Source organism: Benincasa hispida, chromosome 11, assembly GCF_027475165.1.
Source record: "Benincasa hispida cultivar pf3 chromosome 11, pf3_genome.v1.1, whole genome shotgun sequence".
In the NCBI taxonomy this organism is placed as follows: Eukaryota; Viridiplantae; Streptophyta; class Magnoliopsida; order Cucurbitales; family Cucurbitaceae; genus Benincasa; species Benincasa hispida.
The window spans coordinates 54,498,018-54,521,961 of NC_143488.1; the positions used below are offsets into that span (position 1 = coordinate 54,498,018).

Sequence of the window (23,944 nt, forward strand, 5' to 3'; positions counted from 1 at the left end):
GGTTATCTTTCTCACTAAATCATTTACCATTTTTTATTTGGAAGTATAAGTTCCCCTTTAGGTACTCACCATTTTAATAGGAATCATCATAGAGAACCCACGATCATAGGGGAAGTTAAAAAGAAAGTGGGTATGAAAAAAAATTCAAAAATAACTTTCCTACCCAAACATAACCAATGGAAGTTATTGAAAAAGCAAAAATAGTAAATACACTTCAACTTATATTGATCTTCCTTATGACATGCATAATTCCACCATCCAGACTTAATGAGATGGGCCTTAATTCCTTTATGGTCCACTTCTAAAAAGCTTAATTAATTACCATAAATAAATAGTACAGAGGCCCAATGCTGTTTAGAGGGCCTCAAACTATTTAATGTTAAGAGCTTCTATGAAGATGTCAACAATTTGATTCTCAGATTGAATATGTTCCAAGATGATCTGTCTATTTTCAACCAATTCACAAATGAAGTGATGTCTGATATCAATATGTTTCGTTCTACTGTGTTGAACAAGATTTTTAGAAATTTCTATGGCACTCAAGTTATCACAATACATTGTCATAGCATTTTGTGGGACACCGTGTTCTTTGAGCATTTGTTTCATCTAGAGAAGTTGAGTATAACTTCTTCCAGTAGCAACTTATTCGGCTTCAGTGGTGGATAGACACACACATTTTTTCTTTTTTCTGAATCAGGAAACCAGGTTGTTTCTCAGAAGAAACATCCACTTGAAGTGCTTTTTCGATCTTCTGAGCTTTCAACCCAATTTACATTACAATACCCAACCAAGAAGCAGTTAGTATCAAAAGAATACAGAAGACCATACTCACATGTACCGTTAATATATTTGATGATCCGTTTGGCACACAATAGATGACTCACTTTTGGCTTTACTTGATCTCTCGCACAGACTCTTATAGCAAATGCAATGTCAGGCCTGCTTACAGTAAGATAAAGTAAACTCCCAATAATGCTTCGATACAAGCTCTCATCAACACAAGGTCCATCAGAGTCTTTGGACATTTTAATATGAGTAGGAGCAGGAGTTCTCTTTGTACGAGATTTTTCAAGCCCAAACCTTTCACCGGGTATGTAGCACATTTTCTTTGAGATATGAAAATTCCATCTTTAATCTGCTAGATCTGGAGACCCAAGAAATATGTCAATTCACCCACCAAACTCATTTCAAATTCATTCTGCATTTGATTTACAAAATGATCTACAAGATGTTGAGGCATTCCTCCGAACACAATATCATCCAAATAAATTTGGTCAATTACGAGGCTTCCTTTTTCTTTCTTTACAAAAAGCATTTTGCCAACTCCCCCTCTCACATACCTCTGTTTGAGAAGAAATTCAGTTAATTGATCCTATCAGGCACGAGGTGCTTGCTTAAGGCCATACAAAGCTTCTTGAAGCTTGTACACATGATCAGGGTGAGCAGGATCTACAAAGCCTTTCGGTTACTCGACATAAACTTCCTCATTTCAATCCCATTGAGGAAAGCATTTTTGACATCCATCTGATAAAGTTTGAATTTTAGAAAGTGAGAAATACTTAGCAATAGTTTAATGGCTTCCAGACGAACTACGGGAGCAAACATCTGATCAAAGTTGACACTCTCCATTTGGGAGTATCCTTGGGCAAGTAGTCAAGGCTTATTTCTTGTAACTGTTCCATCCGCGTCAGATTTCTTTTTAAAGATCCATTTTGTGCCTACAATATTTGCTAAAACAGGACGAGAAACCAACGTCCAGACCTGAAGTCTTTCAAATTGCATCAATTCTTCTTGCACAGCATTAACCCAACACTCATCTTTCAAGGATTCAGTTGCATTCTTGGGTTCTAAAGGGGATGTGAAACCAATTTTACCGATCATTTTGAGATAGTCCACCTTTTCTTTCTTCTTGGTGAAAACTCCAAATCCAAAATCTTCTATAATATCATTTGAGGGGTGATTCTTCAAGATTCTACTAGAATGCGGCTTGGAATGTTTCTGGTCATATTCATTTTCTGAGATTGTGATGCTTTCAAAATTTTCAGAGTTGTTACAGGAGTTGTCATCAGCATTTGGAGAGACAATTGTCTTAAATTTTCCACTATCTATTACAACATATTCATTATCATCTTCATTTTCCTCAGTAGTAAATTTTACCCTATATTTATCATCTATGAAAACATTAAAAGATTCCACAACACTCTTTGTACGCTTGTTATAGACCTTATATGCTCTGTTGTTTGCTAAATACCCCAAGAAGATTCCTTCATCACTTTTGGAATCCCACTTTTTCTTTGGGTCATGATCAGCTAATATATAACAAGGACTACCAAAAATATGAAAGTATTTTATATTAGGCTTTCTCCCCCTCCAAATTTCATAATTTGTGCAGTCAATACCAGAACAAATTGCAATTCGATTATGCATGTGGAAGGCGGTATTTAGGGCTTTGGCTCAAAAGTGATATTGAAGATTGTGAGCATGAAGCATAACGTAAGTCATCTCTTGTAGAGTGCGGTTTTTACATTCGACAATGAAACGCACACAAAGTTGCGTTATTTACCTTAGATTTAGGATGGTTTTTAATATGATTTTATAAGATTTGATGTGTTTTCTAGTGATTTTTAGGTTTTATGCTCAAGAATTAAATTATACTCAAAGTGAGCCAAAAAGGACCAAATTATGCTTAAAGAAGTAAAAATCGAGCAACGGACCAAAGGGAGAAAAGAAAAGAAGGAAGAAAATCTAAAGATGTGAAGATTTCTATTGTCCATCATTAAAAGGACAGCGTAACATACAGGGTAATTACGTCGCCCCATTACGCTTGAAGGCAGTAGTTGTGCATCTGATGCAGCGTAATTACACTCCAACCAACATAACCTTATGCTACGACATTAGCAGACCAACGTAATTATGCTCGACTAGGGCGTAATTACGCTACCTTCCCTAAAATAAAAAATTATGCACTTTTGAAAAATTTCTCCTATTTAACCAAGGGTTTTTGGCCGGTCACCAGATCGAATTTTGGAGTGTTTGAGGCCTAAAGAGAGGGTCTAGAGCAAATTATGGAGTTTTCATGATGTCGGAGGAATTGAAGATTGCTTGAAGGCCGAATTCATCACGAGTACATGATCGAAAGTCAGATAACTTCTCCTTTCCCTTTTGTTTATTAGATTATTTTATGTATTTTTATATTCTTGATATGGTTCTGTCTATAGAAGCCATGTTAGACTAAATTTTTCATAGTTCTAGGGGTAGATGAATTCTTAGGTTTAAATTATTGAACAATGTGCTTCTTAAATGTTAATTTATATTTATACTTTCTAGCATGACAGTTCTTAATGTTTTTTAATGTTTGGTCACAATTTAAATGATTTCATGATTTATCATCTTACTTGAACAAGTGAGTTGTAGATTCGATCATGCATGCTAGACTATCGTTTGCACACACTTTTGTAGTCGGTTAACGATAGAGATTGTTGATGAAGGAACGTAATGTCATACTTCTTAATTTGGTTTCATGATTTTAATTATTATTTAATTGGCTTGAGAAAAGATTGTTTGCAAAATATTCAATTCGGATAAAATACTTCTAGAACTAGGTGTTGTGTTAATTATTTCAAGAGTCAAAGCATATGTGCTCAACCTTTGATGAAATTTATTCCCTAGAACATCTCTTAGTTGATAATTCTTCATATATGATCACTTTTATTGCTTTCTTAGTTAGTTTCATTATCTTACATCATGAGTCGGTCCCTAAATAAAATTGAAATGATCTCTGAATAGCTAAAAGAATATCAATCTGATTCCCAGAAGATGATAATCGACCTTTTACGTCGTTTTCAATACTATAACTTGATCGTGTTCACTTGCGTGCCACATCAAGTTTTTGGCGCCGTTCCCGAGGAATTGGCTTTTTATTTTTATTTTTTTATATTTAAGAGATTTTACTAATCTTAATTGAGGGTGTACATTAGTTTATTTTTGTTCTTATTTTTTTGTTTTATTTATTTATAATTTAGTTTTTTTTTTCGGTGTTTTGCATGTTATAGATTTCAATAATTATATATTGCATTATGGTGGGTGTCAACCCAACATAAGTCTAACACAAGCACGACCCTTTAATCCTAACCCTTACCTAATGAGTTACCCTTCCTATGATTATGTGAGCTACGATTCATCCCCGATAGAGGACAGACCTTCATTAGAGGATCAGTTAAAAGAGTATATCTTAGAGTCTAAACTTAGAAGTTTTTGTATGGAAGAAGGGAGAGGAAGAATAGGATAGAAGCCAAATGGTAGAGAATGAGGCCACCCTAAACCGAATTTTAAATCAACTTAGTCTGATAGTTGATACACTTAAAACCTTGGGTGAGGAGAATATTTTTTATGCCACCAAGGTAGGAGGACCTAGGGTTGTTTACTTTGATGGTGAGGATGAATTGGAGGGAGATGAGTCAATTCAAGATGAGGGTTGTGAGATTGAGAGTGAAGTTGTACCAAATTTTTATGAGGCCCAAGTGATTAAGGTTGAGGATGAAAAACCTTATATGCCATCTCTAGAGAGTCCTTGCATCATTGATCCTTCTCTCCCTTATGAATCTTGTCGAGTTGAGTCAACCAAAGAGTCAGTTAGTGAGAATGGGGAAGATGTTGAGGAAGATATTGAAGAGATAAAGTTTGAGGTTGAAAATCCGAATTCTTTATCCTTCGAAAATCCTCCTATTTTTGTTGACTTTTTTCGTATATATCATAAGCCTTGTCAATATTTTTCTGATTTTTCTAATTTTGAGTCTTCTTTTTATTTTCCATATTTAAAAAATAACAAAAATATTGCTTTGTTATCAGGAGCCAATGAGAAAAAGAAAAACCTAATTGACTTAGTAGGTTACATTGATTCAAGCAAGAAGAGTCCTGGAAAATGGGATAATTTTTATGTCCTTGATAAAAATCTCTTATATTGTCTAGCTTGAGACATTAAACCTAGCGTTTCTTGGAAGCAACACAAGCTTTTTATTATTTTATGTTATAATAATTTTTTTTTTTTAAGGTTGGCTTCCATGACAGTCCAAATATTTTTCTATTCTCTCTTACAGGAGCCAATTAGCAACACAAAGTACTCTTGCCACCAACCTATTTTGGTGGACTCTCACACACTCCTAGGTTTGTTTCTTTGTGCTCTATTCTTTTCTTTCATTGAGGACAATGCAAATTTCTAAGTTTGGGGTGGGAGGTGTCCTTTGTATTTTTGTGTTGTTTGTTTTCATCTTGCTAAGTATGTTAATATGGTTTTATTGATAATACACATGTTAATTTGTTTATGAAAATTGGAGAAATTTTTAAATTTCTTTATTGAGATTTGAGAAGATGATGAGAGTTCTTTGTCGTGTGTTGTTGATGTTGATTGTCCATGATGAGATTTGAATATGCATGTGGATGACCTATTGTGGAAATAGAAGAATAATATGTTGAGTTATGATCTATTTGCATCCCTCTTTAAGTCTCCCATATCATGAGCATGTAGTCACTTTAATTTAGAAACTTTAACTAAAAGAAGAATCATGTTAAGTATATTTGGTTGTCACCTCGAAAGGACCTACTGATTAAAGAGTTAATATGCATGATGGTTTATAATGTTAGACTAAGAGAAAACGAAAAGAATATTATGTTTGCCTTTGAAAAAAAAGTTGCGTACATGATGACATGCAGAAATGCATGTCATCTTAGGCCTTTTATTTAGAATTATGAAGGCTGTTAAGCAGAATATGTGGCAATTATGTTAGAAATTCATGAGAAAATGAGCTTGCAGTGTTCATCATTGAGAATCTCGACTAACCCATTATTATACGTTATTATGCATTCAATTGTCTATTTTTTTAGCTAACATAGGAAGTGGACGCAAACGCGGAAGCCGGACTACCGCATAGACGACTGCATGCGGAGAAACTCTCCATTGCGAAGGCGAACGCATTCGATCAAAGCATGGGTGTTGCAGTAATCAGCTGCATGCATCCATCGCATAGGAGTTGCAATTGTCAAGCGATTGCGGTCATTATGTATTAAGCGAATGCGGTATTAAGCGAATGCGGCCACTGCATGATTGCGGCTACACGATAACGCATAATATAGGGATCAACGCAAGGTTGGTGGAATGAACGCATCAACGCATCTCTCGGGAAAATCAAAAGATAATGTTGACATTTCACCTACCACGGCGTTAGCAGCAGAGATTCAGAAAAGGACTAACGCGCCACGAATGTCAGAATCAGAGCAGTCCATTAATGTTGTCAGTGATCAAGCTCTATATATAGAAGCCGCTGAGCAGAATTTCAACTTATCCAGGGTTATCCCTGCGATCCAAACAAATGCGTGAGAAGAAAGCTTAAGAGTTCTTTATCTCCTTCCTCCATTCCGAGTGACGACCGGAGCCTTCTATCGAAGCTATATCTCGGGAGAGTCAGCTTCACCGCCCATCCATGGCACCACCAGCTGCCTTGACGCACATCCGCTGGAAGCAAGTCATTGCTTCCAGCCGGTCATTTCATTTTCTCTTCTTTTCTTATATTGTATTGTATTACATTTTGTGATTAAGGAATTAATACGTTATGTGTTCAATGCATTTTTGTGTTTCCTTCGATTCCATCCCCATCCTTCTTTACTTAGCATCAGTGAGATTGCTAGAGTATCGCATACTTAGGCATGTGGATTAGAGATATGAAGCATGTAACAAACCACCGAGAGATATGCGTTGTGCAAGTGTGTGAGAAAACCTTATTTACTTAATGTGAAGATGTAACAACACCTGTCTATAGGCTAACGCAATGCTTGTCTATGAGTAAAGTCAGCAACAACTAACTACCCGGGAGGGTAAGTGGTTGGTTGCATTAAGCAATGTAAGCTATTGTTCACTAGAGATAGGAATAATTTTGCGTCAGCCAAGTTTGTGTGGTTACCTTGTCTTATGTATGCGCCCATCACACCTTTAGAGCTACTCGAGAGAAAGAGTCTAAAGAAAGAACCTAAGACTCGAGAAAGCTAGGTTAGAATCGATGCTCGAGAGGGCTAGATTAGGTTTGCATAAGCAAGAATGAAGACTTAGGAATGAGCTTCATTTGCTATTACACAGCGTATGCACCCTACGAAGAGGACAATGGTTGCGTCCAGGAAGTAGGATATGGTGGTTGTATGCGGTCATGTCGACCCTTATGCATACACATCGCATACGTCCTAGATTTAGGCTTTTAGTGTGTATAGCATGATCGCATGGCTTACATTGTGACTAAGGTTGCCCTTGCGGTCACTCTTAAAGGTTGCAATGAAGACATCTCCACATTTTATCTATTTTTCCATCCATTTACTTCTTTTCAATAGTTGTCGTGTCTCTACCTCTTATTCATATTCTCACTGTGTTGTCTGTTAGTTAGGAGTAGGAGTAGCGTTAGCTTAACAACCCCTCCGTCATTCTTTTATTCAATCGTTGCATACACATTACCGTATATGTCTAGCTACAAATCCTTGAGTTCGACCTCGGATCAGCCGAGAAACTTTCATTCGCATTATACTTGGCGTGAGCACAAGAAAACTTGTGACAGGGACGCACGGTCATCGCATACATTTGTTAACGCATAGTCATTCCAACGCATGACCACCAACGCATGATAACTTACGCATACTTTAAGAACATGCATCGCATATTGCGTCCATGGAACTTTAGTTATCAAGTCCTTGAAGATTTGGTAATCTAAATTTCCGTCATCAGTACACTTATGTGCTTAAAATAAAATCTTTTTATTGTTTAAACTTGTAATGTGTATGCATGGATGACGGTAACAAGAGCTTCCTTTGTTGTGATCAGTTAAGACACCTGGGAATTGACAAGGTATGGTTCTCTGCAGTGAATGTGTGAAAGCTAATGCCCTTAGGTAAAATGATGCAAGTTTAGGATCATTTTTTGTAAAACAAAATAATAATAAATCAAGGTACCTTAGTGGACATATTACTTTCTTAAAATGTGTGGATACTTGATGATTGGTGCATGAGCCAGAGAGAGAATCTTTCTTGAACCTAAATATTAGTTCCTGTGTTTTAAATTGAATGTGGGTTGCTCACATACATATGGGAGATAAATTGATTTGGCCATGAATGATGATAACAATGGACTTGCTTGACTATTTATATGTAGGTCTCTATTTGGCTATTTTCTGAGGCCTGAGTTATTGGCACACTTATCTTGAACTTCTCTATGATCTTGTCTTATCTTTGCTCGGGACTAGCAAATTCTTAAGTTTGGGGTGGTGAAACACACACAAAATGTGCATTATTTGTTTTAGATTTATGATGATTTTTAATATGTTTTTATAAGACTTGATGTGTTTGCTAGTGATTTTTAGGTTTTATGTTCAATAATTGAATTATACTCAAAATGAGCCAAAAATTACCAAATTATGCCTAAGGAATTCAAAACCGAGCAACGGATCAAAGGGAGAGAAGGAAAGAAGAAAGAAAACATAAAGATGTGAAGATTTCTATTCTCTATCATCTTTTGTTTATCACTAAAAGGATGGCGTAACACACAGGGAAATTATGTTGCCCTGTTATGCTTAACGGCAGTAGTTGTGCATTTGATGTAGTGTAATTCGCTCCAACCAGCATAACCTTACGCTATGGCAGCAGTAGACCAAAGTAATTACGCTCGACTAGAGCGTAATTATGCTGCCTTTCTTAAAATAAAAAATTCTGCACTTTTGAAAAATTTCTCCTATTTGACGAAGGGTTTTTGGCCGGCCACCAGATCGAATTTTGGGGTGTTTGAGGCCTAGAGAAAGGGTTTAGAGTAGAGTATGGAGTTTTCATGATGTTGGAGGAATCAAAGATTTCTCAAAGGCCAAACTCATCACGAGAACACGATTGAAAGTCGGATGACTTCTTCTTTCCCTCTTGTTTATTGGATTATTTTCTGTATTTCTGCATTCTTGATATGGTTCTATCTATGGAAGCCATGTTAGACCAAATTTCTCATAGTTCTAGGGTAGATTAATTCTTAGGTTTAAATTGTTGAACACTGTGCTTCTTAACTGTTAATTTATATTTATGATTTCTAGCATGACTATTCTTAATGCTTTCGAATATTTGATCAATATTTAAATGATTTCATGATTTATCATCTTGTTTGAACAAGTGAGTTTTAGATTAGATCGTGCATGTTAGACTATCGTTTAAACATGCTTTTGTAGTCGGATAATGGTAAAGATTGTTGATGAAGGAACGTAATGCCATGCTTCTTAATTTGGTTTCATGGTGTTAGTCATCATTTAATTGGCTTGAGAAATATTTTTTGCAAAAGATTCAATCCAGATAAAAGACTTCTAGACCTATGTATTGTGTTAATTACTTCAAGAGTCAAAGCATGTGTGCTCAATAATACCTTTGATGAAATTTATTCCCTAGAACGTCTCTTAGTTGATAATTCTTCTTATTCGATCACTTTTATTGTCTTCTTAGTTAGTTTCATTATCTTACATCATGAGTCATTCCCTAAATAAAATTGGAATGATCTCTGAATAACTAAAAGAATATCAATCTGATTCCCAAAAGATGATACTTGGTCTTTTACGTCATTTTAATTACTACGACTTGACTACATTCACTTGTGCGTCGCATCAGACAACCCTATTATGCTGAAGTGTGATGGAAGTGGAGAACTCATGACGGATACCTTCAGAATGACAAAATTCAGCAAAATGGTTGTTTCCAAATTCCCTACCATGATCAATGAGAATGTGGACAATGTTCAACCATTTCTCTCTTTGCAGTTGAAACACAGAGTTTTCAACACCTGAAAGGAATCAGGCTTTTCTCTTATGAATTTAACCCACGTGTATATGGAGAAATCATCAACACAAACCATGACATATCTTTTCCCACAGTCTGCATAGGTCCCATAAAATCAACTTGAATCAATTCAAGGATGTGGTTTCTAACGGTTACTAGTATCTGTTTATAAGACACTCTCATTTGCCTCCCAGCTTGGCAGTCTCCACATAAAACACTAGCACAATTGCTGATAGTTGAAAGCTTAATCACAGCATTCTTTTTCACAACCTTCTGCATGGCTTTGAAGTTGATATGCTCGAGACGCTTGTGCCACAGAACAGATTCATCCTACTCAGAAATAAGGCATCTTTATTTTGGATCAATAGGAGTCCACAAATAGCAGTTGTCTAAAGAGCACTTACCTGTCATGACCAGAGATTTAGCATTGTCTGTGACAACACAACCATCCTTGGTAAAGTTTACATTCAGCTCCCTGATCACAGAGAAGACTTATGTTAATAAGCTTTGCGGTCAAGCTCTTTACCAGCATTACATCATCCAGAATAGTCCTATATAGTTTAACTTTCCTTTACCAACAATCTTTCCTGTAGCTCCATCACCAAAAGTGACCTGACCTGATCCAACTGACTTAATATCAGAAACATAGCTATTTTCACCAATCATGTGTCATGAACATCCACTATCTAAAAACCAATCACCTTTGGTAGAAGATCGAAGAGATGTAAGAATAACAATACAGAGATTTAAGTTGGATTTAATTTTCCACAATTTCTTCACAATGGACGTCTTTGGTTTTCTATTGTAGGTAGTCTCAGAAAATTTAAAGAGTTTCCCATGATTTTGAAATCCATATAACTTGTAACAATAGGGCTTATATGGCTTATTTTACCACAAAAATGACAGATCCACTACACTTTACTCACGTGGTTCTTGTTTCGAAATTGACTCGTGGTGGAACATTCAAGTTGCAAATTCTTCTGAGGCTCTTGTTCTCTGACAAAAACAATTTTTTGTTTCCCTTTATCTGAACATTGTCTTCCTTTTAAGATGTTGGAACCAGTGAACCTGATACCAAAATATCCTTGGAAGCCTTACTTTCAAAGAGGATTTGATCAATCTGATCAATTCCAAAATTTAGCATACGTGCGGATTTATACATTAACTCCTTCTCAGCTTTAATTTTTGAGTTCACGTTTCAAATCAAAGGTAACAAACATGAAAGGAATGTTATCAGCAATAAAGGATTTTATTCTACTCTTCTGAACATCAAAGACCTTAGCATCCTCACACTTCAGTTTGTAAAGATCTCAATAAGTAGTTGCAATTGACGAGTTATGAGATTCATCAACACCAATTGATTCTAGAGTTCATTAATAAGCTATTTATTTTCAAAGCTGTCTGATGAAATGCAGCTGACAAAAGCCTTGACATCTTCTTTAGAGTCATTACTGACATCAAACTCTTCATCTGACAGTGTCATGATGTAGCTTTTGTTTTGTCTCTTCAGAAAAGTAGTGCATTATGACTTATAGTGGCCAAAACCTTCATATTCTCTTCAATGAAAAAGTTTATCTTTGTTTGAATCATTCTCTCTTAATTTGTCACAGTCTTTCTTAGAGCGATGAGGTCTCTGAACGGACGATCTAGGTTTGTTGGCATTTTTTGCCATTCTACGGAGATAAAAAAACAAACTTTTTCTCAAATTTATTCAGAACACGAGAGAATTGCTTTGACAGTAAGGAGATCGCATCAGCAAGATTCTCTTCATATTCTTTTCCTGATCCAAAAGGATGATTGTCGACTGACGTCTGCAAAATCCCCTTGTTTCTTTTCTCAGGCCAGTCGCTGAAAGACATTTCGAAAGTTAATAAAGAACCAAAAAGATCATCAAATTTCATGGAGGAGATATCCTGAGCTTCCTCAATAACAGTGACCTTCATGTCAAATCTCTTGGTGGAAAATTTTCCATGCAAGCTTTTCTTCAATAATATTTTCTCCTAGAGCGAATGATTCATTTGTAATGAAGCAATCTGACATTAATTTTAGTAATAGTCTCATCAACTTGCATTTTCAAGGATTTAAATTTTGAGGCCAACACTGAAATTGTGACATCTCGACTTTGGATGGTCCTTCGTAAGCACAGCAAGAACATCCCAGGTTTTTTTGGCAGACATATGGATGTTGATCAAGAGAAAAATGTTTTTGTCACACCATTAAATATGGCGTTTAAGACCTTATAATTCCCAAGAGAGGCTTCATCTTTTTCTTCAAACCACTCAACTTCAGGCTTGAGCTTCAATTCACCTTTCTCATTAGAGACTTGAGGATGAGACCACCCGACTATAATAGACTTCCAGGTTTTACTGTCTAAGGACTTCATGAAGGTAGTCATCCTTGTTTTCCAATATGCATAGTTGGTTCCATCCAGTATGGGTGGACAAGACGTAGAGCGTTCTTCTTTTACTCCTTCCTTGAAGATAAGGCAGAATCACAGCATCAAAGATAATGGTGACCTGCTCTAAGACCAATTGAAAAATGACAAGGAGATATCTACTACATGTTAACAATGTTATGACTTATGTTATAGCATTTCACTAAACAATTTTCAAAAAATGAAAAAAAGAAGAAACAATCATAACACCAGATATTGGTAACCCAATTCGATGTAAATCACTTACGTCTAAAGGATAGGATGCCCAAGAAAGATAACTTCATTAATATCAATGATAAGCAATTACAACGCAGTACTTATCTGTAATAGATGCATGATTATAGCGACTCTCGTACAGTTTAATCACTTAACAAATACTCTAAGCTCCCCCTATGTGTGAGACTCCTTCTCATCATGTCTTAGGCTCTTCTAAGTTGTATTATTAGTGAAGTAAATCTTAGGCTCCCCTTAAGATCGAGACTTTCTCTTTATAACGTTGAGCTCCCCTCAAGCCATGAGACTCCTTCCCACTCTAGTTATGTCTTTCCCTTCAATGCAAAGTCCCATTTCCTTGAATGACTTAAACTCCTCCTAAGTTTGAAAATCCCTTCTCAACTAATCATCTTGCCCTCGAAGAGAGGGATACAGAGAATGTCTTTAAGAACAAGAGAACTCAGATTGCCAATGCATTACAAATTCGACCGAACACACAGAATGTTCTTCCACAGTATGAGCTTAAAAGAATAATACGGTCGATGTCTTTAGAGAGTAATGAACCCTTCAAATATGAGAAGCGGAAACAAAGTCAGCCAACCCTAAATTCTATAGCAATCGAGAGTCAGAAAGGAAAAGGATATCGATAGAATATCATATAAAGGGGAAAAACTGATAAGGAAAAAAACTTGCAGAATCAGAAAAACTTGTAAAATCAGCATTTCCAAAAACATTCCTTTTCTCGAAAGCAACAATGCAGAGATAATTCTCATAACATCTGAGACACTTAAACAAATATTCCCAATCACACAAAACCTAACATTGCCCTTGTGAAAAATAAGTTTGAAAAGAAAATGAAAATTGTCCAAGCCGATTGGGGTGGAAAGTTTAAAGTGTTCACTACTCGTCTAAAAGAAAAAAGGATAGAATTTTAGACAATTGTATCCTCACACAAGTGAACAAAATGGTATAGCAGAAAGGAAGCATAGACACATAGTAGAGATAGGTCTAACCTTGCTAGCTCAAGTCTCAATGCTACATAGATTCTGGTGTGATGTTTTCCATTATGTTGTATACTTGATAAATAGATTGCCTACACCTACTCTCAACTACTTATCTCTTTGGAAAAAAGCCTATCACCAACCACCTTATTACAACTTTTGTAAAGTGTATGGGTGTGTTGACTTTCCATGTTTGAGATCTTACCGAAGTCATAAATTTCAAAATCACTCAACCAAATGTATCTTTTTGGGTTGTGGTGATGCTTACAAAGGTTATAAGTGTTTAAGTTTAAGTGGGAGAATCTATATCTTAAAGAGTATCATTTTCAATGAAGATAATTTTCCATTTAAGGATGGATTCTTAACAACCTCTCCTACCGATCAAGTCTCACATGAAACCATTATCACTTGAATCAACCCCAGTGAATTCCAAGCTCAACCTCTCTCTCCAATGCCTTCATCTTTTAAGAATTCACCGAACTCCAGAATGTCTTTCTACACTTGCAAAATCCATCTGGTACAAGTACAAGTACTAACAACCAACCAACATTTTCCTGTCTATGGTTTGTCCTTTTTTTGGTTTATGACTATATGGATGTAGATTCTCAATGTCTTTTACCACAAGACTTTATCCTTAGACTAGACTGCAAACAAGTTGGTCTTGATTTTCTTAATTTTGGAATAAAAAGGTAAAGCACTCCCGTCCCCGCAAACGGCGTTAACTGTTGATGCTAAATTTTAGACATGAAAAAAAGGACATGGCCTTCATGTAATAGTAACAGTATATTTGTAATTCAAGGAAGACATAACCTGCAAAATAAAAAAAAAAATGGCTCCGATGCCAAAATCAGTATGAGTACTAAATAATAGAAAAGAAGTCACAAGTTTTTTTTTCTAGATCTCAAATCTCATTTCCTCATATGGAGTTATAATGATGTATTCATAGGGAGAATGAGATAGAGTTTACGTTTTCTTCTTTTGATGAGGATGAGATGAATCTTTCCTAATCCTAATAAGTTAGAATTAGATATAACAAGATAATAGATTAACTGACACGTGGACTTATTTGAATTAAGTTCACCTTATCTTGTATTTATCCTCACTTTTCTTTCATGGTTTTTCAAATTCATTCACAACATAGAGACCCAATATAAACCGACTCTCAACTTCAAGAATCAAAAGTGTAATTTACTCCATCTTTTTTTATAAGAAAAACAAATCAATAGAAGTGGCTATATTCTCTTATCTAGGTTGAACTAAATTTGCTATTGACTTTAAACCTATCTAATAATCTATTTAATGAATTTCTATATATTCAATTTTGTGTTTAAAAATGTCTTATAAACCTAGTATCAAACATAAACATAAGAAACTTAAATGTCATCTTAAGATATTTTTGTTGATACATATTAAAGTTTAGAAATTTAAAGGTATTGGATGTGGTCCAAAAGTTCATAAACAAAAGTCAAAATCACCAAATAGTTGGGACAATCACACTACCTATAGACAAATAATCAATAAATATAAATAAAGTACATATCAAAACACATTAAAATTTGGAGTGACACAACATGTCAAAGAATAGAGGTATTGACAATAAACAAAAATAAGTACAAAAAGTTTCTCCCACATGTAACTGTTGATTTACACGTTTTACTTTTATAAGCTCGAGAACAATCGTACTTTAAAAAATATATAATATATATATAGATACGGAGAATTTTGCAATCTCGATTTAATATACATAAAATTGACACGCAATGGTAAACATGTTTACCATTTCTATACCATTGTGTAAGTTGGGATAATGAAATGCTGAAAATGACCGTTTAGGATCGATTTGGATAGACTATAAAAAAAATATTTTTTTAAAACTTCATTTATATTAAAAAAAAATTGATAAAAATTGTATAAAATAAATTTTAAATGTGTTTCAAAAATATTTTGAATGGTTGATAAATATCTACATTTTTTATAAAAATAAAAAAAAAACTTAATTTTTAAAATTAAATACATGCCCTTATAGTTTGAAAAAAAATATTAGAATTCAGTTTCTATAATTTCATAAAAATCTCATCAATAGTCCCTACTATAAGAATAATGTGAGAATTTTATCAAACTATTGAGACTATTTATGAGGATTTATCAAAATTATAAATAATGAATTCTAACTTTTAAAATTATATGAATTAAATCTTTATTTCCTCTAAATCATGGAGACCAATTTTGTAATTTAACCTAAAAAATATCTTTAAACTTTATTATTTGTTTAAAAAATATCATTGGACTTTCAAAAGTTGTAACACTACTCCTAAACTTTCATAAATGTTTTAGAGATACCTTTGAAGTAGATATTTTTTAGAGTTTTGAATGAAAATTAAAACATGAAACGGTGTGACGATAATTTAGAATGAAATCTGAATCGCCATGTTATTTAAATGTTATTGTGCTAACACATTCCAATTCTCAATTTTTTTCATAACTTCTAGAGGAATTTTCTCAAAAATTTTAAAGGAATTCTGCTCTAGTGGTAATTTTGAAATATTTATCATTTATGAAAGTTTATGGATATCATATTATAAATTTAAAAAATACGCAGATATTTTTAAGACAAATGACAAAGGTATGCTTATATAATTTAACCTAAATATAATAAGTGGTCAAGTTACCAATGGAGAATAATTTTAGGATAATTACAAGTTCAATTATTGACTCTTTAAAAAAGAAAAAAAAAAATTATGTCCATTTGGTCCACAAAGTTTGAGCCTTGAGGAGAAAAAGAATAGTTTTTTTTTTTTTTTTTTTTTAGTATATGGAGTTGTTTAGTGGTTTAGTCATCTATCTACATATAAATAATTAATAAGTTATAGAATTGATTTTATAAGTTGTGATGCATTTTTCTTGGTAAGAAAATTTGACCACAGACCTCATGATCACTAAATCACTTATGTGTCAATTAAGTTATGTTCATTTTAAGCGATCTAATAAGTATCTAAAACTCTTAAATTTGTGTGTAATTAAGCCTTGAAAATATTTCAAAAATAATAATGATAATAAAAATAAGGAAAATTATTTTAAATGGTAAAACTGTTGAAATTATTTACAAGATATAGCAAAATTTTCGAATTATCAATGATAGACGCTCTATCAGTGTCTATCAATATCACCGATAGACGCTGATAAAAGTCTATCAGTGTCTATCAACGTCTATCATTGATAGTTCTAAAATTTTGCGATATTTTATAAATATTTTGATTAATTTTTTTATATTTAAAAACAACCCAATAATAAACTTGGACATTTTATTACATAATTGACTAAAATTGAACAAGTCTTGTCCTAAAATACAAAACCTAAAATTGTATTTAAACCTATTATTATTAGTTCAAAAACAAGTGGAAAAAAAAGGTAGAATTTGAGTATTTGATGTATTAATGAAGATATATATCAACTAATTAATTCGTCTGACATGCTGATATGTTCGTAAATTGAAGGCTTCAATATCAATAGTAAAAACTTACTAATATTCTCCGATATCTTTTGTAAATGCTTGTTAATCACTAAAGAAACACCTCTGTAATTCAATATGAATCAAAATATTTAAAACAATATTCATAATACTAAATACTTGTATTTATCGATATGTTATAAGATTGAAATCTTGACGTGGATATTTTAAAATCATAAAAATTGAAGAGAAAAAATTTATCCGTAATTTCGTAGTATTGGTAATGAAGGAAAAACACTCCAACGTTGAAAAGAAGTCCACGTGTTTCGTTCGATATGCGCGTACAACGTGTCAGTGAAGTAAAAGGTAAGGGATGTCACACGCGGATTTGACACGTGTCAACACATTATTTTCTCTCTATTGCATTCACCTTCTAGATTTCTCATATGCTATTATATCTCGTCCGTACAATTTCAACTACTACTATTTTTTACAGCCGTTGGATGAATATTTGAGGAACAGAAAACCATTTTTTATTTTGTATATAAGATTTACACTCATTCGCCTTTTTTACAAATAACTCCTTGGGCGTTATAAAATAATCATTTAAAAATTGTGTGAAATTTCATATGATAAAATAATAAATTATTAATTGAAGCTTGAAATGCTAAAGTGGAAGGAATATGTAGTGTTATCAGATTTTCTTTTAATATTGTGTTTAATTGATCAATGTAGTTTAAAGATTGTTAAATGAGTTCTTAAATTCTTAATTTCATATTTCATAAATTTTAACCTATTCTACAATAAAATTTATAGATGGATTATACCCAAAGATAATTTTTTTTTTTTTTTCAAGGTGCTCAATCTTAAGTTGGTATATTCATTTGTTAGACATAAAATTAAAAGTTTAGAGATCAATTAGATATAATTTTAGATCATGAAATCTAATTGATAAAAAAAGGGGGTCTAAAGGTATTATTATGGATGCTTTTGGATAGAATAACATGATCGAAAATTAATATGAATTTAAGTGGCATGTCCAAGAAAATAACAAGATTCGGACAAAAAATAACACCCAGATAAAAATGGGCTTAGAGCAAGGAGTTGGTTTAGGCCTTAGCCAAGTCGAGGGCATACCTAACAAAATGCTTAATGAGGCATGTCCAAGCATGGCTTAACCCAAGAATATCACTCCTAAGACCAAAATGGGCCTAAGAAGAGGTGCTTGACCTCGGGCTTGGCTAAGACTGAGCCTAACTAACTAGCTAATGAAACATGCCCGACCCAATGAGATAAAGGGCTACCCAATATTGCTTTGGAACTTTATAGAAGATAACCTAGGCCACTTATGCATATAAATACATCAATATAACTCCAAAGAAATAAAGCTAATTTTTACTCTCAAATCTCGAAGTTTCCACACTTCCTCACAGTCTGACTTAAGCATCGAAGTGGGTGTAGCAACATTAGTGTATATGTTTCCCTTTGTTTTACAAGTCACATTCTTCTCCTATTCAAATAAATTTACCGTAGTTGTCATGTAAAGATCAAACTATTTTCCTTGTCCAGATTTTGGCATCAATAGATATGTTAAATATATTATAAAAAGAAAAGGTTTATTAAGTATTGTTTAAAATGAAATAACATATTAGAGACCATTGAAAGTTCAAAAAATAAATTTATAGCTTAACTTCTATTAATTTACCTGTTTTAAGAAATAAATGTATGTGTTCATACGAGGTTTATCAAATAAACGTTGTTTGGAATCGAACTTGTGTTTATGCTGATTTTATGTAGATGTGATTCGTTTTTTGATAGTTGATTCTTTGATTCTCTCTTTTTGATGCATATGCATGATTTGAATAAACAAAGCGTGTGAATGTTCTTGAAATTGAAGAATTAGAAGAATATTTGTATCTGGAAAAAATTTATGTTTCTGAGTTCAATCCTAATGAGCTCATAGAGTCTTCTGGTTGTTAGAAGAATTATTTCTAATTCTATGGAGACTTAAATTTCTGAACCTTTTTAAATGAAGGAGAACTTCTTTATCTATAGAGCTTCAATATGGCTTTGTAGGCTTGGTTAGCATTTGGACTAAATTAAATACATTTTTGGGCTCAATTGAACCTAAGCTTGAGTAGTAATACTAAATTGGAAAAAATAATTAATTTGATCAAACGGTCAAAATAAAAGACACGACGTTATCAAAATCTACCAACTTTCGTCTTCAATTTCAATTTAGAATACATGTCGATCTTTAATTAGTTATGAAATCAATAATTTATAATTTTGTCATTAATTTGAGAAATAATATGGCGATTTGTGATTAGTCAAAATTTCTATATGTTTTGTAATTATTTTACGTTTTTTTCTAAAATTAAATTTTTGGTAATATCATTTTGAGAAAAATGAAAAAGAAAATCGGCCACGTAAAATTTGTATAACCAAATTAAACCAATATCTTTTATAGGCATGCCACGTTTTCCAAAATATTGTCGTTTTTCCTTTCGAGATGGATAGACAATCTTTTTGTCGAATCTACTTTAATTTATTTTGGTTCTACCTCCTACCAACTCAATTAAACTTATCTATTTGAATATTATAATTTTCTCTTTATATTTCCAAATTCTAAAAATATCACATCAAACTTATTTAATTGATTATTAGAGTCTATACTATTCGCCTAAAATTCTTTATTCAATATCAGATTTCAAAATCAAAAACAACTTTTAATTTTCAAACCCTAATATGATTTTTTAAAACACCATTAAAGGGTAAATAACAAAAACATCGATTCATAAAAATAATATTTATAGACTAAATTTTTAAATATTAAATGAGTATCATATGAGACTTAAAACTATTTTTTTTTTTTTTAGTTTTTAAAATTTGGCTAAATTTTGACAACAAAATAATAATAGTATATGTAAACTTCATTTTAAAAACAAAAGTAAAAACCCAATTGATTATCAACACAGTCTTAATTAATTTTTAAAAACTTCAAACATTATAGAATTTATTATTAATTTTAAAGTGTAACCTCGGTTAAATATAGAATCGAGAGTTAATGCATTTTTAAAATTTAGAAACTTTTTAAATACAAAATAAATAATTCAGAATTAACTTGTAATTTAACTACCTCGGCCAAAACGAGCACAACTCAACTCCATATACAATGTGTTGGCAATCTTAAATTTTCGATCACTTCTCTGTAAATAAATGTCGATGATTAGATGCAACATAATATCTCATGCATTCCATTTTTCTTACATGATAAAAATGAAAATAATTTATTTTTTTCAGGAAAAAAAAAAACATGCCACGTGAAAAAAATTTATTGTCTGCAATGCACCAACATTTTTTCATTAAATAAATTAGTTTTAATTTTATTTTAATTTGAATTTCTAGATTTGTCTTTTTGGAGCTCCTGTAATGTAAACTTTACTGAACTCCTCGACTCTCATATATATAAACCATTCAATTCCTTTTTCTTCATTCGCAAACTCTGAAAGAAGAAAGGCCATGGCTCTCCAAGTTCAAATGCAAGAAGAAGATTTCGGAATGTGTCCGAGCTTCAACAGTTACTCCACCGGAACAACCTCGGCCGCCGCCATAAGAGCCGCCGGCTGCTCTGTTTTCGATTTCAATCAATCGCACTCGCCAAACAAAGCAAAGGATCAGGAAGAAGACGACGACGATTTCGAATTCGTCTCGCTCCGTAAACCTGCCGATTGCGATGATGTATTTGGCGGTGGCGGTTTAATCCCTCCTGCGTTTCCGATTTTCAATTCCGATCTTCTGTTTGAGGAACCTCAAGTTGAAAAACCGGAAATCGACGGTCGAGATTCAGCAATCGAGCAGCCGATTCGAATTCCTCTGGAGAAGCTTCTAATCCGAGATCGCGATTACGATCCGCAGTCACCTTCGTCTACGTCGTCTTCGTCTTCGTCTTCGTCATCGTCAGTGGATGAATTGGAAGGAGTTCCGTCTGAAACGTACTGCGTTTGGAAACCTAAATCCATCGGAACGCCAAATCTGGCTTGCAAGAAGAGCCGATCCACTGGATCATCGTCGACAAAGCGTTGGGGAATCCGAGACCTTCTACGGAGAAGCCACAGCGACGGAAAACAGTCGTACATCTCCTTCACGCCGTCGACGAGTTCAAATTCAACGAAGAAGGTAAAAGAAATCAAATCAGAGACAAAATCGACGAGGCAATTAAAGGAAAAGAAAGATTACTCCGGCGGAGATCAGAAGAAGATTTTCTCTGCACACGAATCATTCTACGTGAGGAATCGCACGTTGAGAGAAGAAGGTAAGAGGAAATCATATCTTCCTTACAAATTACAAGCCGGAATTGGCTGGTTGTTGGAGTAAAACATCATTGGATTCGGCTGAGTGAGTTAACTATTGGAGCATTTAATTTTTTGCATTTTCAAAAGCTCTGTTTATGTTTAGATATGAAAGAAAAGGGAAAAATAAAGATGATTGATGAACAAGTTTTTCAGTTATCTTTGAACATATATATGTTTAGATTATTACATATATGTAATATACAATGAGATTGTTAATTGATATGGATTTGAGATTCCATGAGAGAATTTTGATGCAAATTGAGATAAAGTCTTACTCGAAGTTACCAATTTTTTAGTTACTATTTCATTTCCAAGTGTATTTAAAACAAGAAATATGTTTGGGTGAAAGCTATCTCCATATCCAATCTGTGAACGTTTTTTTTTTAAATAGATAATTCAATATAATTTTTTTAATATACCAAATTAATTTTCCTGTGTATTTTCTTATTTAACAAACAATATTTTTAAGTTAAAAGTCACAATTAGTCTCTAAACTTTCATAAGAGTAACAATTTGATAATTGAACTCTACTTTGTAATGATTTACACTTAACTTTCAATTTTGTAGCAATTTAGTCCCTAAACTTTTACTATGTAAAAATTTAGTTTTTGTATTTTAAAACTTGTAACGATTTAATCCTTATCGTAGAAAGTAGTATTAAGATTTAATGAGATTTATATCATAAATAAACTGATAAACTAACTAGAGACTCAATAACTTTATACAATACATTCATAAAATAATAAAAATTGATATCTATTTTTCATGAATTTTTTTTATCGAGGAATTAAATTGTTCAAAATTTAAAAGTGCAAATATCAAATTGTTACATACTAATTTCATGAATTAAATTATTACAAAATAGAAAATAACCGTTACGTACCAAAATTCAGAGTTATTTTCGTCAAAATTTAGGTGCCAAAAAGTTTTTTTAAACCTAATTTCTATTAGAAAAGTTGGCAATACAAATAATAAAAGTTGATATTTTTACATTCTAAACTTTTTGCTGTTTAAAAGGGTACATTAACTAAAATAGACAAAAAGTGAAAGCATATAAACTAAAATAAATCTGAAAGTTTGAACTTTTTGATTTTTTATTCGAGAGCATATGCATCAACCTATTATATAAGATATTTTTTTAAAAACTAAATTAAGATTTAGTTTAGTACTAAAAGAACAAAATTGTTTTTGTTTTTATTTATACGTTTTTAATAATACTCAAATAATAATTATTTCTACCCATTTTTTCCACTCTATTGTTATTATTATTATTAACGTTTCATTGACTCGTATCATATTACAAAAAGCATGAAGTCGTTCTATTTGAAAATTAATTAACGATAAGAGATTATGTGGTTTTATCGAAAGTCTCATTAAATTTAAGTTTATATTTTTCTTTAATTTGAATCTAACTCTAAAATATTTATTATAATTTGAAAGAATCATAGTTTCAGCGCCCCACCAAATTAAAAGGACTAGTTCTTATTTGTTCAAATTATATTTGAGCGATAACATATTAATATATATTATATAGTAAAGGAAAATTATTTTAAATGATAAAATTATTTAAAATATTTATAAATATAGCAAAATATTATAGACTGTAATAGACCGCAATAAACTACTATCTGTGTCTATTATGATACAGGTAGGTACATATAGTAGTCTATCATAGTTTATCACAATTTATCACAGATAGACAGTAAAATTTTACTATACCATATAAATATTTTAGTTCATTTTATTATATTTAAAAACAACATTAGATTTCTTAATTATATATGCTTAAAAATATTAATTACATGGGGATTGTTAATTACACGTTCCTTTTCAATTAATTCTTGGATTTAAATACTCAGGTGGCTAAACTATAATGCTTTGAACTTTAAAAAAGTGCAAACTTTTGGAGATATCTATTAGTTTATAGACGTAAAAAAAATGTGTCGGTATATTATAATCTTGCATTGGATATTTTATTATTTATTAGGTATTGTTATTATTTTTGGAAGTCTTGCAATCTAAGTAAAAATAATAATAATAATAATAATATTAATATTAATCATAAACATGAGGTTACATGGGTAGTTTGTAGGATTAATATATATTTTACAATCTATTATATATAAATCCACATTTTAACGAATTACTCCCGAACGACCAGGTTTAAATTGTAATGGTACTAGCAAAATTAATATGTAATTAGTGAATAAATATTGGTTGAAATACTGGCCATTTTTTAGTTTTAATAAATCTCAAAAGGTAAAAATTAGGATCCGTTTTATAATCATTTAGGTCCCGTTTGATACCGTTTTATTTTTGAAAATTTAGTCTATAGATACTATTTCCACCTTTAAATTTCTTTTTTTATTATCTACTTTTCATCAATGTTTCAGAAAACAAAGCTAAATTTTGAGAACTAAAAAAAGTAGCTTTCAAAAAGTTGTTTTTTGTCTTTGGAATTTAGCAAATAATTCAACCATTGTACTTAAGAAATATACAATTCATTGTAAGAAATGTTGATGAAATAAGCTTCATTTTCAAAAACAAAAACAAAAAACCAAATGGTTCAAACAGGGTCTTAGTTTTTTGTTTTTGTTTTGAAAATTAAGTTTATTTCATCCAAAATTCTTATATTGCATCTTTGTTAAATATAATAGTTAAA

General features: G+C 32.3%; 2 protein-coding genes across 2 annotated transcripts; one reads left to right on the top strand and one right to left on the bottom strand.

Moving 5' to 3' along the window:
* Positions 1 to 1,653: 1,653 nt before the first annotated feature.
* On the bottom strand, positions 1,654 to 2,427 carry LOC150032739 (uncharacterized). Its single transcript, XM_090307003.1, has one exon. It carries the CDS (start codon positions 2,425 to 2,427, stop codon positions 1,654 to 1,656), a length of 774 nt encoding a protein of 257 aa, XP_090163129.1.
* Positions 2,428 to 20,330: 17,903 nt separating this feature from the next.
* Positions 20,331 to 21,540, top strand: LOC120091294 (uncharacterized). The gene has a single exon (XM_039049267.2). The coding sequence runs from the start codon at positions 20,450 to 20,452 to the stop codon at positions 21,302 to 21,304; it is 855 nt and encodes a 284-aa protein (XP_038905195.1). The 5' UTR covers positions 20,331 to 20,449; the 3' UTR covers positions 21,305 to 21,540.
* Positions 21,541 to 23,944: the final 2,404 nt, after the last annotated feature.